The sequence below is a fragment of the Rhineura floridana genome, chromosome 6 (genome assembly GCF_030035675.1).
Source record: "Rhineura floridana isolate rRhiFlo1 chromosome 6, rRhiFlo1.hap2, whole genome shotgun sequence".
Taxonomy (NCBI): domain Eukaryota; kingdom Metazoa; phylum Chordata; class Lepidosauria; order Squamata; family Rhineuridae; genus Rhineura; species Rhineura floridana.
Window position 1 is genome coordinate 103961815 of NC_084485.1, and position 17947 is coordinate 103979761.

General features: G+C 42.8%; 1 protein-coding gene across 2 annotated transcripts in view; it reads right to left on the reverse strand.

Moving 5' to 3' along the window:
• The window catches only part of WLS (Wnt ligand secretion mediator), a 75158-nt gene that overhangs the window by 36121 nt on the left and 21090 nt on the right, over nt 1–17947 (reverse strand). For both annotated transcript variants that reach the window (XM_061633392.1, XM_061633393.1), the window contains exon 2: nt 6446–6718. In XM_061633392.1, the coding sequence (XP_061489376.1) occupies nt 6446–6718 (273 nt within the window). The remainder of the gene's footprint in view (nt 1–6445; nt 6719–17947) is intronic.

Below are 17947 nucleotides of genomic sequence, written 5' to 3' on the forward strand. Positions count from 1 at the left end.
TCACATTTGACTTCAAAAGAGGAAACTTCACAAAAATGAGGGGATTGGTAAAAAGAAAGCTGAAAAACAAAGTCCAGAGGGTCACATCACTCGAAAATGCTTGGAAGTTGTTTAAAAACACTATATTAGAAGCTCAACTGGAGTGCATACCGCCGATCAGAAAAGGTACCGCCAGGGCCAAGAAGATGCCAGCATGGTTAACGAGCAAAGTCAAGGAAGCTCTTAGAGGCAAAAAGTCTTCCTTCAGAAAATGGAAGTCTTGTCCAAATGAAGAAAATAAAAAAGAACACAAACTCTGGCAAAAGAAATGCAAGAAGACAATAAGGGATGCTAAAAAAGAATTTGAGGAGCACATTGCTAAGAACATAAAAACCAACAACAAAAAATTCTATAAATACATTCAAAGCAGGAGACCATCTAGGGAGACAATTGGACCCTTGGATGATAAGGGAGTCAAAGGTGTACTAAAGAACGATAAGGAGATTGCAGAGAAGCTAAATGAATTCTTTGCATCTGTCTTCACAGTGGAAGATATAGGGCAGATCCCTGAACCTGAACTAACATTTGCAGGAAGGGATTCTGAGGAACTAAGACAAATAGTGGTAACGAGAGAGGAAGTTCTAGGCTTAATGGACAATATAAAAACTGACAAATCACCGGGCCCGGATGGCATCCACCCGAGAGTTCTCAAAGAACTCAAAGGTGAAATTGCTGATCTGCTAACTAAAATATGTAACTTGTCCCTCGGGTCCTCCTCCGTGCCTGAGGACTGGAAAGTGGCAAATGTAACGCCAATCTTCAAAAAGGGATCCAGAGGGGATCCCGGAAATTACAGGCCAGTTAGCTTAACTTCTGTCCCTGGAAAACTGGTAGAAAGTATTATTAAAGCTAGATTAACTAAGCACATAGAAGAACAAGCCTTGCTGAAGCAGAGCCAGCATGGCTTCTGCAAGGGAAAGTCCTGTCTCAGTAACCTATTAGAATTCTTTGAGAGTGTCAACAAGCATATAGATAGAGGTGATCCAGTGGACATAGTGTACTTAGACTTTCAAAAAGCGTTTGACAAGGTACCTCACCAAAGGCTTCTGAGGAAGCTTAGCAGTCATGGAATAAGAGGAGAGGTCCTCTTGTGGATAAGGAATTGGTTAAGAAGCAGAAAGCAGAGAGTAGGAATAAACGGACAGTTCTCCCAATGGAGGGCTGTAGAAAGTGGAGTCCCTCAAGGATCGGTATTGGGACCTGTACTTTTCAACTTGTTCATTAATGACCTAGAATTGGGAGTGAGCAGTGAAGTGGCCAAGTTTGCTGACGACACTAAATTGTTCAGGGTTGTTAAAACAAAAAGGGATTGCGAAGAGCTCCAAAAAGACCTCTCCAAACTGAGTGAATGGGCGGAAAAATGGCAAATGCAGTTCAATATAAACAAGTGTAAAATTATGCATATTGGAGCAAAAAATCTTAATTTCACATATACGCTCATGGGGTCTGAACTGGCGGTGACCGACCAGGAGAGAGACCTCGGGGTTGTGGTGGACAGCACGATGAAAATGTCGACCCAGTGTGCGGCAGCTGTGAAAAAGGCAAATTCCATGCTAGCAATAATTAGGAAAGGTATTGAAAATAAAACAGCCGATATCATAATGCCGTTGTATAAATCTATGGTGCGGCCGCATTTGGAATACTGTGTACAGTTCTGGTCGCCTCATCTCAGAAAGGATATTATAGAGTTGGAAAAGGTTCAGAAGAAGGCAACCAGAATGATCAAGGGGATGGAGCGACTCCCTTACGAGGAAAGGTTGCAGCATTTGGGGCTTTTTAGTTTAGAGAAAAGGCGGGTCAGAGGAGACATGATAGAAGTGTATAAAATTATGCATGGCATTGAGAAAGTGGATAGAGAAAAGTTCTTCTCCCTCTCTCATAATACTAGAACTCATGGACATTCAAAGAAGCTGAATGTTGGAAGATTCAGGACAGACAAAAGGAAGTACTTCTTTACTCAGCGCATAGTTAAACTATGGAATTTGCTCCCACAAGATGCAGTAATGGCCACCAGCTTGGATGGCTTTAAAAGAAGATTAGACAAATTCATGGAGGACAGGGCTATCAATGGCTACTAGCCATGATGGCTGTGCTCTGCCACCCTAGTCAGAGGCAGCATGCTTCTGAAAACCAGTTGCCGGAAGCCTCAGGAGGGGAGAGTGTTCTTGCACTCGGGTCCTGCTTGCGGGCTTCCCCCAGGCACCTGGTAGGCCACTGTGAGAACAGGATGCTGGACTAGATGGGCCACTGGCCTGATCCAGCAGGCTCTTCTTATGTTCTTATAGGTATCCCAGTGAGCTCAAAGAACACATCCTACAGATGCCATAAGCCCTTCTCGTGGCATATAAAAATAGGGGGCCACTGAATTACATAATAAAAGCATAACCACAAGTTTTGGTGAAGAACAGCAAGAGCGGTCAAGGCAGAATTTGAATGAGCTGGCACTTCAGACCATATATGCACAGGGGATTGTGCAATGGAGAACACATCTACACAGTTATGCTAAAATGACTTAACCATGCCCTCCATCCAGGAACTGTAATTCTACGAGGAGCCAATATTTCATGCAGCACTCATTTTTTTTAAGCGCAGCCTATAAGGCAGGCCAGTTCCATTCCCCTGTCATAGATGGCAGGGCGAAGGCCAAGAGATTATGGCTTGCCCAAGGCCATCTAGCAAGCTCATTACTGATGTGAGATTTGAATGACAGGGAAGGGGTGCACACAGAAAGAAAGGGAACAGTTTCAGATCACAACAGAGCCCTTTTCAGTCATTTAGCCCGAGCACTGGGCCCCACACCCAACATCCGTGTCCTCCATGTGACCAGTAGCTTTAGCTTCCTGACCTCCATGCATTGAGCAACTCTGAAGGAGGAGCCTGCATGTGTACAGGTTCATGGGACCCCTCTTCTGAGCAAAATGTGAGGAGGGGGGGACAGGCAGGCGGAACCGGCATGTGGAATCCCGTTCTCCCCTCCACACATTCTTTGAACGAGCAGTGCAAATGTATTAAGGGTGACTCCAAACCTTTTTTTAAAAAAATGCCACACTACTGAAGATGCCAGGCTACACCTGTTCCAGCAACCTCATAATGTGGAAGTCTCTCCTCTTGCAAAATTTCCCTTCCTTTTAAAACTTACATCCTTTTTTCCTGCCAAGCTTTCAAACAAACGAGGGCCAGTATTGGAACATTATGAAAAGGAGGGAAAGAAAGACAGGTAAGAGACTGGCAGCTTTCCATATTACAATGGCTATCAATGCATTCACTTGTATAACACTTCAAGGGACACCATTGCAATTTATGCACTATCCCTGGTCAGCCAAGCAGCTCAGTGGGTATGGCTTTAGGCAGGTCACCATATCACAAGTTCATCCTATATCACAGAGTTTCGGAGAGGGCAAAATGACAGCAACAGCCTCGCGCATGCCGCCTCTTGGAGAAAGGACAGGATACACTGTGGGACATAAAATAAACAAGAGTGTTACCTGTCCACTGATGAGGAACAACTGATGCAAATGACTGCAAGTTTCAGTGGCTTGACGTAAAATAGCCATGGTTGGTTTCATACAGTTAAAGACAATGCCAACTATTACCCAATGTTAATACAAAATTTAAGTAAGGATTAGGAAAGGGGGGGGCATTTGGATGACAGCTGAAGTCTACAGAAATCAGCAAATCTGCCATAGTGAATTCTGACCTGGAATCAGGCCAGTCTGTACACTCATCCTCTGTCTAGAAATGGCAAAGAGGGCAGAGCTACATTCACTCAAATTAGAGCAGGAGAATCAAGCCAAGAATGATCTCAGAATGACTTTCACCTTCATGCTTCTCCTTGATTACAGGAGAAAGTGACACTTGTATTTTTTTTCGTTGTCGTCAAGACAGAAAGGAAAAAGCTATTTTGAACTGATGATGTCACATGAATGTAAATACGAATAAACTATTGTTTCCCACCACTAACACCTGTTAGCAGCATACTCCAATCCAGTGATTAAAAAAGAAAACATCAATAATCCATCATCCTAAGAATCTGTCTCCCTCGCTTCCACACATTTCCTACAAATGCAGGAAGGACATCTCTCAATATCACTGTGCTTGTCAAACTGAACAGACCTTTTTACAAACTGAGTAAACAAGTGGCTCATGGATTAAAAGTGGATTGGAACATGCGATTCCAATAACTTGCTACATGTTAAGCACAACACTAAGAACAACCAAATAGACCAGCCTTAAGGCTCTAGGCACCCACCATTGATATTTTAAGGAAACTACATACAGCGTTGCAGTCACATATGCTAGAATTGTTCAAAAACACATCACCAACAGCTCTATAACAATGGCTTCCACAAGCATAGACTTCAGAGTAATTTTCACAGCAGTACATCATAATGCAATCTTATTAAAAATGTGAGCAGTGGACTATTCCTAACCTCAAAGGAAGGAGCCCAAATTCAACCACATTGCTAAATTCAGATTATGTTTTTTAAATGATCTCATAATACCACAATAGGTGGCACTACATCTGAAAGAGGGGAGAGGCTTTTCTGCTTGATATTGCCCTTGCAGAAACCTTTGCGAAGGAAAGGGGGGAGCATTAACACATCCTAAAACAAAGTGCAGGGATGAGGAACCCATGGCTCTCTAGATATTGCTGGGCGTTAGCTCCCATCAGCCCCAGCCAGCATGGCTAATGTTCAGGAATTATGGCAGCTGTAGTTCAGCAACATTTGGAGAGCCACAGGTTTCCCATTCGTCTTACCGCTTCAAAAGAAAAGATGAGGTGCCCTTTGATCTCTTCATAATTCTACCCATAATCCTTTCCAATAGCATAAGCATACGCTGGAGAGGAGAGGAGCTGCCTCCTTGTTTGTTGTTTAAAGGAAAATTTACAACTGTCAAGTGGTATGCGACTGTAATTTGTGCGCAAATTGCATGCCGATACAATACACCCGTGCATTTTCCTCATGTGTGCATAAACGTTTTCTTCCTTAGAGTTACATTCCATGACATTTAGAAGACAGAGTAGATAAAAATCTTCAGAACTGGGAATAATTTTATAGTCAAGCTTCACACAAGAGACATCATAAACTCTAACCATTGCAGTGGAGTCTACAGGGAGCATCTTTAACAGGGAGAAGATAAATGGGTATATAACGAAATCAGACTTGGTATGTTGGAAATTGTTTTGATTAGTATTCAGGTAGGAAAGAGTTAATGGAATGCTAGGAGGCATGGATGATGCAAGTCTGACAGGTGGGAGAGGGTGTGTGAGAGAGTTCTGAGTGGGTTTTGAAAAGCAGTTGGTTTTGACAGTTAGAGTTAGATAGCAAATTGACTTGGAGAAGACAGGATTAGGGATTGTGAAGTGAACATCTAGATAGTGGGGCTGCGGTGTTGAGAGAGGTTTTATTGTGGTAGAGGGGCAGGATAGGTAGGTAGAATAGGGACAACATCATCTTAATAATTATCAACATTTAACATCTTGCAAATAATGAAGTTTGTTTGTTTGTTTTAAAATCCTGTGTGTCAGCTTGGTCACATGTGCTACCAAATCAGGGTCCTATTCTATATCTATACCAATTATACTGACAGTCCACACCAGTGGTCACCTTTGGGAAGAAAAGGTGGTGGGGCTGAAGCTTGGGGTTCAGAGGGCATATCTGACCCAGGCTGAGGCAGACTTCCCAGGAGGCTTTCCTGTTCCAGGTATGGGGAATCAAGAGGTGAAATCCCAGGGACATAAAGAAACATCACAGGTATGTTTGATCACAGTCTGGCATTCTAGGACAGCATGGACTACTTAATTTACTTTTCACATTGTCATCAGTCACTTTTTACACTGAAAGTGGAAATGGATTGCCTTCAAGTCAATCTCGACTTATGGCTACCCTACAAATAGGGTTTTCATGGTAAGCGGTATTCAGAGGTAGTTTACCATTGCCTTCCTCTGAGGCTGAGAGGCAGTGACTGGCCCAAGGTCACCCAGTGAACTTCATGGCTGTGTAGGGATTCGAACCCTGGTCTCCCAGGTCATAGTCCAACTCTCTAACCACTATGCCACACTGGCTCTACCGAACATAATAAAACTTTTGCATTACTTGAATTTTTGAATCGCCCATTTCCCTCATAACCACCCTTTTTCAGTCTGGCTGCCCGTTAAAAAAAAGCCCTGGCTCACTGCAAGTTCACTAGTCACAATGGAGCCAATGTGGGGATAGGACTTGCCCCAAGCCAGCAAATGGGTGAATGAAGGTGTCCTAGGTGTAACATTTGTGTAGCCGTAACACAAGCAGAAGAATATTTTGCGTTGTTCTCCTTCGCACCCTGTCAAAAAACAACTCAATCTGCCCACCCACTCAACATCACTCTTACAGTTACCACATTAATAATGTTTCCAGGTACTTACTAATTTGGTTGTCAATCTTGAAAGCAATGTCGATGTGCAAAATGTAGACCATGAACTGGAACCAGGGGCTCATCTCCTTGTTGGGGAGTGGCACATGAACTGAAAACACAATGTCGTTGGCTTCTATTTGGCTGTTCATCGCTTCATCAAAGTCTCTGATCTTTTCACACGGATTAGGTCCCCAGGGCATAAACCATTTGGTCCTGTGGTGGTTTTTCCGGACGTCAATGCACTTTATTGCCATGTAGGCCACAGATGTAGTGGGACTTGGAGCTGGGGTGGGGGGGAGAGAAAAGGACATAACACTTTTAACATCTGCAAATCTATTATGTAGTGATTGGCAAAATCCCAAGCTGAAAATTTAGTTGATCTCATGTAAGGGCCTGTAGCAAAGCTAGTGATATGAGAGGAAATAATGCAATGATGTGAAAGTGGGAGAAAGGCGAGACTGAAAACTATCCTTGTTTTCTCACTGGGAACCTCAGACCCACGGGCCAAATGGCATTTTCCCCAGGCCACACCCCTCATTGGCCCTGCTTTGTCCTTCGAGTGTTTTGCCTGACTGGAACACATCCTAGAACCCTGATAATAACTCTTGCTTGCCTGGATGGAGGACAGAGAGGGGCGTGTAGAAACTAGCATCCCAAAGGCAAAATGTAGAGTCACTGCTCTGCTCACGTTTGCTTCTGGCCCTGCCTACCACTGGCATGTGGCCCTCGGAAGGTTGTTCAGAAGAGAATGTGGCGCTCAGGCTGAAAAGGGTTCCTCATGCCTCCCTTAGATAAGCATACCACATAAAACATATACAAAGAGAAATAGTGCATCATTTCAAGGCTTGGTCTTTTTGGTGGTGTCATTTGAAAGGAGCAAGTTCTAGGAGAACAGCAGTCTAGAACATGCTTATATTCTGGAATGGAACTTGGAAGGAATATAGGAAGCTGCCTTATAGTGGGTCAGACCATCAGTCCATCTCGATCAGTATTGTCTACAATGGTAACTCCAATCCAGGGAATCTTTCCGAGTTCTGCGATTACAGAGATCACAGGAACTGAGCCTGGGACCTTCTGCATGCAAAGCATATGCCATTTTGCTGACCTACAGCTCCTCCTCTTGGGAGACTGTGTCGCATACTTTTTCTGAACATCACAGCAGCCATACCTCTGAAAGTGCTAATAAGAGACAGAGATACTTACTTATTTGTAATAGTATTCCCAAACCACCCACTCATAACAAAATATCACGGTGATCTACAGTAAAAACATTAGAGCAGTATCCAATTATAAAATACAGATGAAATGAACAGCACTGAATTAATTCTCTGAAAATGCCTGGCAAAACAAAAACATTTTCAGCATATGACGAAATATCAAAATTATAGTCGCCCATCTAAGTTCAACAGGAACAGTGTTCCAAAGTACTGCCGCCACTATGCTAAAAGTCTTAGTTTTCTTAGAACTAAACAAATATGGGATAACTGTGAGACAGTCAGGAGGGCTCCTCTGGATGATGGCAGTGATCTGACCAGTGTAAAAGGGACAGAGCAGCCCAACAGCTAATCTGGTCCTAGGCCATTTGGGGCTCTATACACTAACAGTAACACTTTGAACTCAGCTCAGTAATGTACTGGCAGCCAGTGCAGAGCTTTCAGCACTGCTGTAATGGGCTGAAATGGAGTTGCTGTGGCCAAAAGCCAAGCCATACCATTCTGCACTAGCTGAAGTTTCCAAACCAACCACAAGGGTAGCCCCAAGAAGAGTATTTTTCACTTGTCCAATCTAGAGGTTATCAAGGTCTGTGCCACTGTGGCCGAGCTATCCCTGACCAGGAATGACTATAAAGGACATAACAGGTGAAGCTGGAAGAAAGCACTCTTAGCCGCTGAGGACACCTGTGCCTTCAGTGACAGTGATGGATCTAAGAGTACTCCCAAGCTATGTACCTGCTCCTTCTGGGAGAGTGCAACCCTCTCAAGTACAGGCAACCTGCCAATTTCCTGAACTTGGGGACTATTCACCAACAGGGCTTGCCTTACCAGGACTCAGCTTCAATTTACTGGCCCCCATCCAGTCCATCACTGACTCCGGACATTGGCCCAGGACTTACATAGCCTCACCTACTGACAATGTTATGCAGAAGCAGAGCATCGTCAGCATGCTAGTGACACCATGCTCCAAATCTACTAACAATGACTACCAACAGCTTCAAGTAGACATTAAAAAGCACTGGGGACAGATGGTACCCTGAAGGACCTGGCAGCACAAATGCCAGGGGGCCAACAGCCATTCTCTATGAACAGTCATGTAGGTAAGAACATAACCAATGAAACACAGTGCCACCAATTCCCATGTGAAAGAGCCAATCTAAGAGGATACCATGGTTGATGGTACCAAAAGCTGCTGAGAGGTATCTCCTCAGTAGCAGCAATAGGGTCACATTCCCTCTGTCCATCTTGCAATAAAGGTAAAGAATCAGATTTCCAAAGGGCGATTCAGTCCCAAAACCAGGCCTTCAGCCAGACTGAAATGAGTCAAGATAATTGCTATCTCCCAAAAATGTCTGTAGTTTTGCCACTACTAGTCTTTCAATCACGTTGCCCAAAAAAGGGGAATTGGTGACTGGTTGATAATTGCTCAGCACAGTTTGATCTAAAGTTGTCTTCCTTAGGAGTGGTTCTTTTGGAATTGCCTCTTTTAGAGCAGAGGCATGACTACTTGCTGTAATGAGACATTTACTTCTGCCTGGGCAGGTGCGGGGACTCTGACCTGGCCAACAGGCCAGATCCTTATCTTCCCCACCTAGAGAGATGAAGGCCTGACAAAATTCTGGAAAACTCTTGGGGGGGGTTGGTTTTCCCTTTGTTTCTTTTCCAGTGGGGGGGGAGTGGAGGGGGGGAACTGGAGGGGGGAAACACCATGCGATTTCCCCCCCTGCATTTACCTGGATTTTTTCCCTCATTCCTGGTGAGCCAAATCTGAGAGACAGCACAATGATGTCAGGTAATGATTGGCAAAGCACTGCCCAAGGCTTGCAAAGAACAATTCCCAATTCTAAGTACATTGTGTGGATGTACATTACTCCCAAATACTACATTTAAAATCAAGGTGCACATTCTTAGGATATGGATGATACTTTTTTCTTTCAACTCCACTGATGCAGGGATAATAGCTTTAAGAATGCAAAACTTGTCAATGTTACTTCTCATTAGGGTGCTTCTGCAAACATATTTACCCAAGGTTTTACAAGGATTAAGCCCACCTAGAGAGCCAGTGTGGTGTAGTGGTTAAGGTGCTGGGGCTACGACCTGGGAGACCAGGGTTCGAATCCCTACACAGCCATGAAGCTCACTGGGTAACCTTGGGCCAGTCACTGCCTCTCAGCCTCAGAGGAAGGCAATGGTAAACCCCCTCTGAATACCACTTACCATGAAAACCCTATTCATAGGGACGCCATAAGTCAGAATTGACTTGAAGGCAGTCCATTTCCATTTCAGCTGTACAGTGTATCAGTTGTGAATTTTATTGCTCTGAGTACAAGTGAACTGGTTTTAACTAATGTTTCAGATATTTTAACGCTATGCAGTTTAATGCAGTTTTATATGATTTTGTAACCCACTCTGAGATTATGATTCAGTGAAGGATAGGATAGAGCAAAATTAATGAATAAAATAAAATAACATGTCTGTCTGAATTAACACATACTGCTCTGTGCTCAACACAAAATTAGTTCTACAGTATGGATGTATTTTGAATATTTGCATGAAGGAGCCACCGTAAACGTTCTGTGCCAGGTCATGCTCCCAGTGTGAAAAGCATGGCCATAAAAAAATCAAAATACTACTGAACCTATGCTAGTCATAGATCTTTCAGAACAGGATTAGAGATGTATAGATGGCCACATGGCTTTCAACAAGTCAGAGGCAGTGAATGGCTCCACACATCCTGCCTTTTGTTTTGTCCCATGGAGCACATATTTGTATCAGTAACTATGGCCAATTAGCTGGTCATATGAGCCTCTTAATCCAGCACATCAAGCAATGACCTGCTCCAATGAACCAAATGAAAGCATATTCTTGCGCCTCTGGTCCACCAGAGAGTTATTCTGTTTTGCTCAATGAACATTTGAAGCTAAATCACTGAAAGCTTCATTGCATCAAATATATTGTAATACAGACAAATTTCCATGTACTAGGATCCACCGATTTCAGCTTGGCTCAGGAGCCAGCCCTTTATTGGGTGCCACTGATATTTACCCCCAACCAAGTCCTCTGCCACACATCAGGCTACGGAAAGGGTCTTGTGCAGTGCTGAGCTGTGCAACAGGCAGAAGCAGCATGAGGCCAAAGCCCCAGAGGACAGCACAATGGGAGAACATCCCTCCCCCCCAGTTATCTGCAATTGGGAGGGAACTTGGGAGGGAATCTGCAACCACAGATTTGTGGAGGCCTGTCTAACAGAGTTGCGTTATTTCTTACCTTCTGTTTTGTTCAGAATGATGGACAGAAAAAGAACAAGCAAAGACTCCCAGTATTTAGCCACAACCCTACGGATCAAATAACTACTTCAGAAGCAAAGATCTGCAGCCTGTCAGCCGACCACACAGTACTGGACAAGATTTTAAATGTCACAAGCAAATTAAACCACAGCAGAAGAGTATTCTACTAAGACTCCCATTCTGGAGTGTATGTCAATTCCTCTAGATTTAATTTTAAATATGCAGGGATAGACGATTAAGAACATGTTTTTTCCTGCACCTTCTCAAAAAAAAATTATCTCTGACATGGGGGGAGGGGAGAAGGAGCTGAGGGGAGGGATGTCCATGAATTGTTTTTTTAAGGCGAGAGCCTGTTGGGGATAGTTTCTGTCTCCTTGAGTGAAAGACAAGGAGTACTTGCTATGAATGTTTTATGTAGTGTGTATGTGTGTTGTTGCTTGTTTGTATAAATGTACTTAGATTTGACTAGTTCTCAGGGTGTGGACATGTGAGTGTGTTGTTTGGGTGCGAGACTGAATTGTGGGAGTGCTTGCAGAGTGTGATTCGAGGTGTGCTAAACTAGTTAAGTCTGAGTGCATTGGTTTAGAATGTTGATATGTTTGATTAATGTGAGTGTGGCCACATTCACACCGTACATTTATTCCACTATCATTCCACTTTAAACAGTCATGGCTTCCCTCAAAGAATCCTGGGAGCTGTAATTTGTGAAGGGTGCTAAAAGTTGTTGGGAGACCCTATTCTCCTGACAGAGCTATTGTTGCCTGAGTGGTTTAATAAGGTTGAACGTATTTTGTTTACTTGACTGCTATTTTTTTCTTGAAGGCTAGAGGGTATTTTGTTCATTGCATTATGTTATGATTTTTTCTTGTACTTTTTTGTAGCTGATTTTCATGTGTAATGTTTATACTAAGTGTTGCTCCTAAAGAGGATGGTCTGTTCAGTTATTAGTTGTGCTTTATAGATTGTGGATTGTAGTGTGGGGGGGTTGTATTTGCTGTTTAAGATGTGTTAACTTATGCTGTACACTGCTTAGAGTTTCATTTAAATATAAGTGGTATATCAATTGTCTAAATTAATAAATAAAAATAAATAAAATAAATAACAAAGGACTAGGAACCAGATTCCAATTCTTACCAACCTCTTCCTCCAGCCTGCCCCCAATGAAACCACCGACCTTTAAAATACCAGTCTGGTTGTTTCTAAGTTCATGCTTTTCTTGTTAAGACATCCAACCATTGTGACTACCTAATATGCAACAACAATGCCAAAAAATGGTGTCTAATGAAATGGTTAGGTCCAGGTTGGCATGAAAGCTGAGCACAGCACTCTCTTCTCACTAGCTTTGTTTCACATCCCACTTTGCAATCCCATTCGCTGGCTTGGCTATGGCTCCTCACCTTTCCACTCGGTTCAACGCTTCTTTTCTACTGAATGGGATGGAAGCCAGCCCTGTAAACCAAGCCAAGTAGGGAGGCTTGTCTGCTGTGCCAACCCTGACAAGTAATCAAGTACAGTACGTAAGTTACCCCTTCTTAACAGCCGTTAGCTTTCCTTGGGAAGGTACTATGGGCCACAAATGCAAGTTTTAAAGTTAAGACAGGACATTTTCTAAAGTCATTCTAAGTTCATGGAGAACAGGGGAAGAAGGGGGGGGAGTTACCATTTTTTTTGTAGAACAGCATTTGTTTAATTGAGAACTGCCTACTCGAAACACAAAGACCTCACAGGGTTTTTATCTGAAGAGCGTGTCTGGAATGTCTGGCTCTTCTTAAAGAGTATGGCTTGAATTAAAGCCATTCATGCAGAATGGTGGCTGTAATTTGCCTTTAGATGTTGGGGGATTTGTTGGGCAATAAAAAAATTAAAAGCAAAGTGGGTGGAAGAAAAGGCCAGGGATGAGTCTGTTTAAGTTTGAATCAGATGTCTTTTAAAACGCAGAATGACAAATCAGAGAGGTGGAACTATTCACTTCCACTTGCTTTCTGGTGTTTTTATATCTCTGGCATGATTATTTGAACAAAACCAAATGGATTATATTCAACTAAGTCCTACTCAGAATAGGCCCACTGCAATTAATGAACTTAAGTTAGTCATGCCCATTAACTACAAGGGGTCTTTTCTCACTAGGACTAGCACTGAATACCCCCAATGTTTCCCCTTCAGTATATTGTTCAGAATGAAAACTTTAGGTTGTTCAGTTAATAAGAGCAAGATACATAATGCCAGAGAGCACTAAATGGTACAACCTTTCCAGTTTATTGAATTTATAGTCATTCTGTTCAGCAACTAGTTAGCAAATATCTTAAATATTCTTCAATTGTACTTGTTTTCCTCTTGGAAAGGAAGGAAAGACATACAGTTTCTCCTTTTTCCTGACCGTGTCCTCTATCCTGGGATCTGTCTTACCCCACTGGAATCCTCAGTTTAAGTGGAATGTTTACTGGAGAAAGTTCCAGAGACGTAGCAGTATTAATTGTGGCAGAAAAATCAACAGAATCTTTTCGCAGCTTAAAGACTAACAGTTTCTTATAGCTTAAGTTTTCTTTTAGAGCAGAGTTGACTTCATCAGATATATGGAGTGTAATCTTCAGTTGCAGAGGAGGGAGTTTCAGGCAGTGGGGTCAGAGGATATGTACAGATGGCAACAACTCAATCAGAGCCAGAATGTATGCAAAATAAGCAACCATTTACTATAAAAGCAGTGACAAGTGATAAAACAATTAACTTGGCAATGCTGAGTTAATTAACATCTGTAGTGGGAACGAAAAACATTGTCCCCATTGAGACCCAAATGGAAACAGCTGAACTTCTTGATTGTCATTCAGAAGTTTCACGTTGAAGCCTCTCTTTGAAAAAAAATATTCTGTTCAAGTATGACCATCTTACGAGTAGTGGCAGAGTACCCTGAAGATTGAAATGCTCTCTACTGGTTTATGAATACTGACCTTCCTGATGTGAGATTTGGGTCCATTGATTCCTCTGCATAAGGATTGGCCTGTTTGTTCTATATAGAACACCAAAAGGCACTGTTGGTAGATGACACCATACTACATTGGAAGATCAGTAGGTGAATGAAATATTGATGTTGCAGCTGATATTATCAGCTCCTGTACTGGTGTTGCCAGAGGAACTGAAGGGGCAGAGTTGGCACCCAGATTTGTTGCAGGGTGTGGTTGTAGTGCCTGTTGTAGCTGGATAGCTGTTCTAGGTTATAGGACTGTTTTTAAGCACGAACAAGGCTATCGCCCAAGGCCTAAGAAAATGAAGTATAATTGTACAGGAGGGATTGTCGATCTTTGATGTGTTGGAGTCACTTTACCCGAGAGCTGTTGATGGCAACAAGTGGTGTCCTGTCACATTCTTTTCTTGGTCTGTTCTGTAGGAGGTTATTCCTGAGCATCAATCCACCCTTGTCGAGCTTCAGTTCACTGGATGAATATTGTAGTATAAGAAATGGCTGGTGTCAAGTTGTGAGTCCATTTGATGAGTCAGAACAAACATGGTCGTATCACGGTGAAACCACAAAGACATGAGTAGCGGTCAATAACTTTATAAGGTGATGCTTATGTAATTGCAGAGCAGTGGCTAGAAAGTGCACCTGCTGTATGGACTGGTCTATGGATGTTGGGGCACAATTGTTGAGGAATGAGCCTAACCCATATCCCATACACTGGGGTGACTACAGGCAAGGTGCAGATTTAGCTCCCACTGTAGTGATGTCCCCCAAGCATACATTGTTACTTTTAGCCGTATAATGGAACAGCTTCATATTTACTCATGTAAGGGGGGGGGGGGAGAGAGAGAGAATACAACACTTATAGTTAAAATCACCTGGAGGCCTGATATGCAGAACAATCCAGACTGAGAAGCCCCATGGGGATGTGTGCAGTGTGCATGCACAGTCACACTATAGTACACTATCCATGGGTGTCCATGCCATCTACAGGCCCTCTTTCTAGTCCTCCCTACTGTGGGCCACATAACTGACATTCCTAATCACACAATAATGGCTAAAGAGCAACCAGTGATATCAGACTCTTCAATACCTCCGTACTCCAGGCATGTATCTTCATAGCCAGAAAATAGGTCTCTCAGGAACTTAATGTCAAATTCTTCTCATGGGAAGGCCATGTTCGCTAGAAGAGTTGCCCAAAAAGTAGCATACAAGACTCAGTTTATTTGCCTGAACCTGGGTATGTTCGCAGTAGTAACCAGTTTCAAGTATCACATGTAAACATGTGCAACAAAATTCTTGTTCCCCCTAATAATGGTCTTTATGATGTGCTTTCTTGAAATGAATGTAGCAAGGGTTCCATTTGGACATACATTTGCCCTAGCCTGCACCAATGTATTTAGGGTATTGCAGACAGCTCTTCCACAAAACGCTCTAGCACTTTATCCTCCTCAGCCAAGCTGTGCTACAGTGATTCGTGGCCCCCATGATGTGTGCTTGGGGGCCGTCACAGCAGCTGGGAAACACTGTTTGCTTTCCTTGAGAAAGCTGTGTCTTCCCAACTCCTTTCCAAATCTATGCTTTTATGCAACTTGACTGGGAGTGAAGTGTTTGGCATTCCACACCTAGTCCCAACAGCATAATACAGACAGTTTACAATGAGCTATGTGTAATTCAGACCCTCATCTATCCTAGCTTAGTCTTGAAGTGGTTTGTGATAGCAGGGAGAAAAATAACCTTTTTATGGTCAGTGTGTATGTGAAATTCTTGTGACCAGAAGTCCATAGCTTCCCTGGAATGGGAGTTCAGGAAGGTCCTTTTGACCAGGCCCCTCCAACCTTTGCTACAATCCAAATGACTACAGCCAAGGTTATAACGCAACTGTAGAATTAGGCAGCTGCAGTTTTGCCTCAAGACACCTTTCTGGAAACCGTAACTTGCGATCACTGGAAAAAATTAGTGTTTGCTCCAATAGTGCAACATGAACTGTTATGGCTTATTTAAGTACTAGTTAATCTACAGACACCACAGGCTCTCAACTCAACAATTAAATAGTATCTGCAGCAGGAGTTTTGCCTCATTTTGTTTTTTTTACAGCTCCATTGGTATTTCCTTGATCCTTGTTTCACACTCCAATGGGTCTTTTAGGAAAATCTGAATTACACATTGTCTACTCTGATTAAAACTTGAAGCCTAGTGACCTCATGTGATGTCAACTACTCCCATGCTCCAAGAGCATTCTGCTTTTCTGTTCAATTACCCCCTTCTGTGCAGAGCTATCACTACCAAATGAATACATACAATGGGCTTCCGCTTCATTACACTAACCAACAGCAGGATCAGAATAAGCAAGCTAATTTATCTTCCTAAACTCTCTCATCACTAGCCTAAATTTCAAGTCTCTCTCTTTGTAGAAAGAATCAATAAACCACTAACTCCCAACTCACTCAGCTCATAGTACTTAACAGTTAACTTGAACTTAGTGGGTGCTATTATTTCTTGGTAATTTTATATAGTTTGGTAACACTTCTACACATACTTGCATATGAGTATGTCCCAATAAAACCACAGGACCTTACTTTCCAGTAAAGATGTTTAGGACCATGTGTACGTGTGTGTGTGTCTTCTGCATATAATCTACTTTGAATTTATGGGGAAATGGCCTACAAAAGATTTAAATGACTAGATTCAATCTGTGGTTCAGAATTGAGGTGCTCTCTACCTATTGAATGTATATTGATCTGTCAAGTTTTTGCTGGATAATATTTTATTGCTGGCCTAATATTTTATTCTCCTAGGTTAACTACAAGCAGTCAGTGCCAGCAGACATGTATTTTAATTCCGCAAAGCCTACAAAATAAATGGCTCTTTCCTTTTACTACTAGGGCAGGAGTAGCTAACCTGAAGTCCATCTATATCTGGAGGGTCACAACTCCCATCAGCCCCTGCCCACACAGCCAATTCTAGGAATGATAGGAGCTGTAGTCTAAGTCACACACGTGGTCTGAGGCAAATGTCATGCAATCCCTCATCTTATGTGCATCAGAAAGACCAATATTATGGACACCATGGCCTCCTGTTTAAAAAGCTGCTCTAAGAGAGATTATAGATCATAGAATAGTAGGAAGGGGGCTATAAGGCCATCAAGTCCAACCTCCTGCTCAATGCAGGAATCCAAATCAAAGGATTCCCAGCAGATGACTGTCCAGCTGCCTCTTGAATGCCTCCAGTGTCAGAGAGCCCACTACCTCTCTAGGTGATTGGTTCCATTGTTGTATGGCTCTAACAGTTAGGAAGTTTTTCCTGATGTCCAGTCGAAATCTGGCTTCCTGCAACTGGAGCCTATTTTTCCGTGTCCTGCACTCTGGGACCATCGAGAAGAGATCTCAGCCCTCCTCTGTATGACAACCTTTCATGTACTTCAAAAGTGCTATCATATCTCCCCTCACTCTTCTCTTCTCCAGGCTAAACATACTCAGTTCTTTCAGTCTCTCCTCATAGGGCTTTGTTTCCAGTCCCCTGATCATCCTTGTTGCCCTCGTCTGAACCTGTTCCAATTTGTCTACAACTTTCTTGAAGTGTGGAGACTGGAACTAGACACAGTACTCAAGATGAGGCCTAACCAGTGCTGAATAGAGGGGAACTAATACTTCACGCAATTTGGAAACTATACTTCTGTTAATGCAGCATTTGCCACATTGCACTGTTGGCTCATATTCAGCTTGTAATCAACAACAATTCCAAGATCCTTCTCAGATGTCGTATTGCTGAGCCAAGTATCCCCCATCTTATAACTGTGCATATGGTTTCTTTTTCCTAAGTGTAGAACTTTACATTTATCCCTGTTGAATTTCATTCTGTTGTTTTCAGCCCAATGCTCCAGCCTATCAAGGTCCCTTTGAATTTTCTTTCTGTCTTCCATGGTATTAGCTGTGCTCCCCAATTTTGTATCATGTGCAAATTTGATAAGCATGCTCTGTACTCCCTCATCCAAGTCATTAATAAAAATGTTGAAGAGCACTGGGTCCAATATCGAGCCCTGTGGTACCCCACTCGCT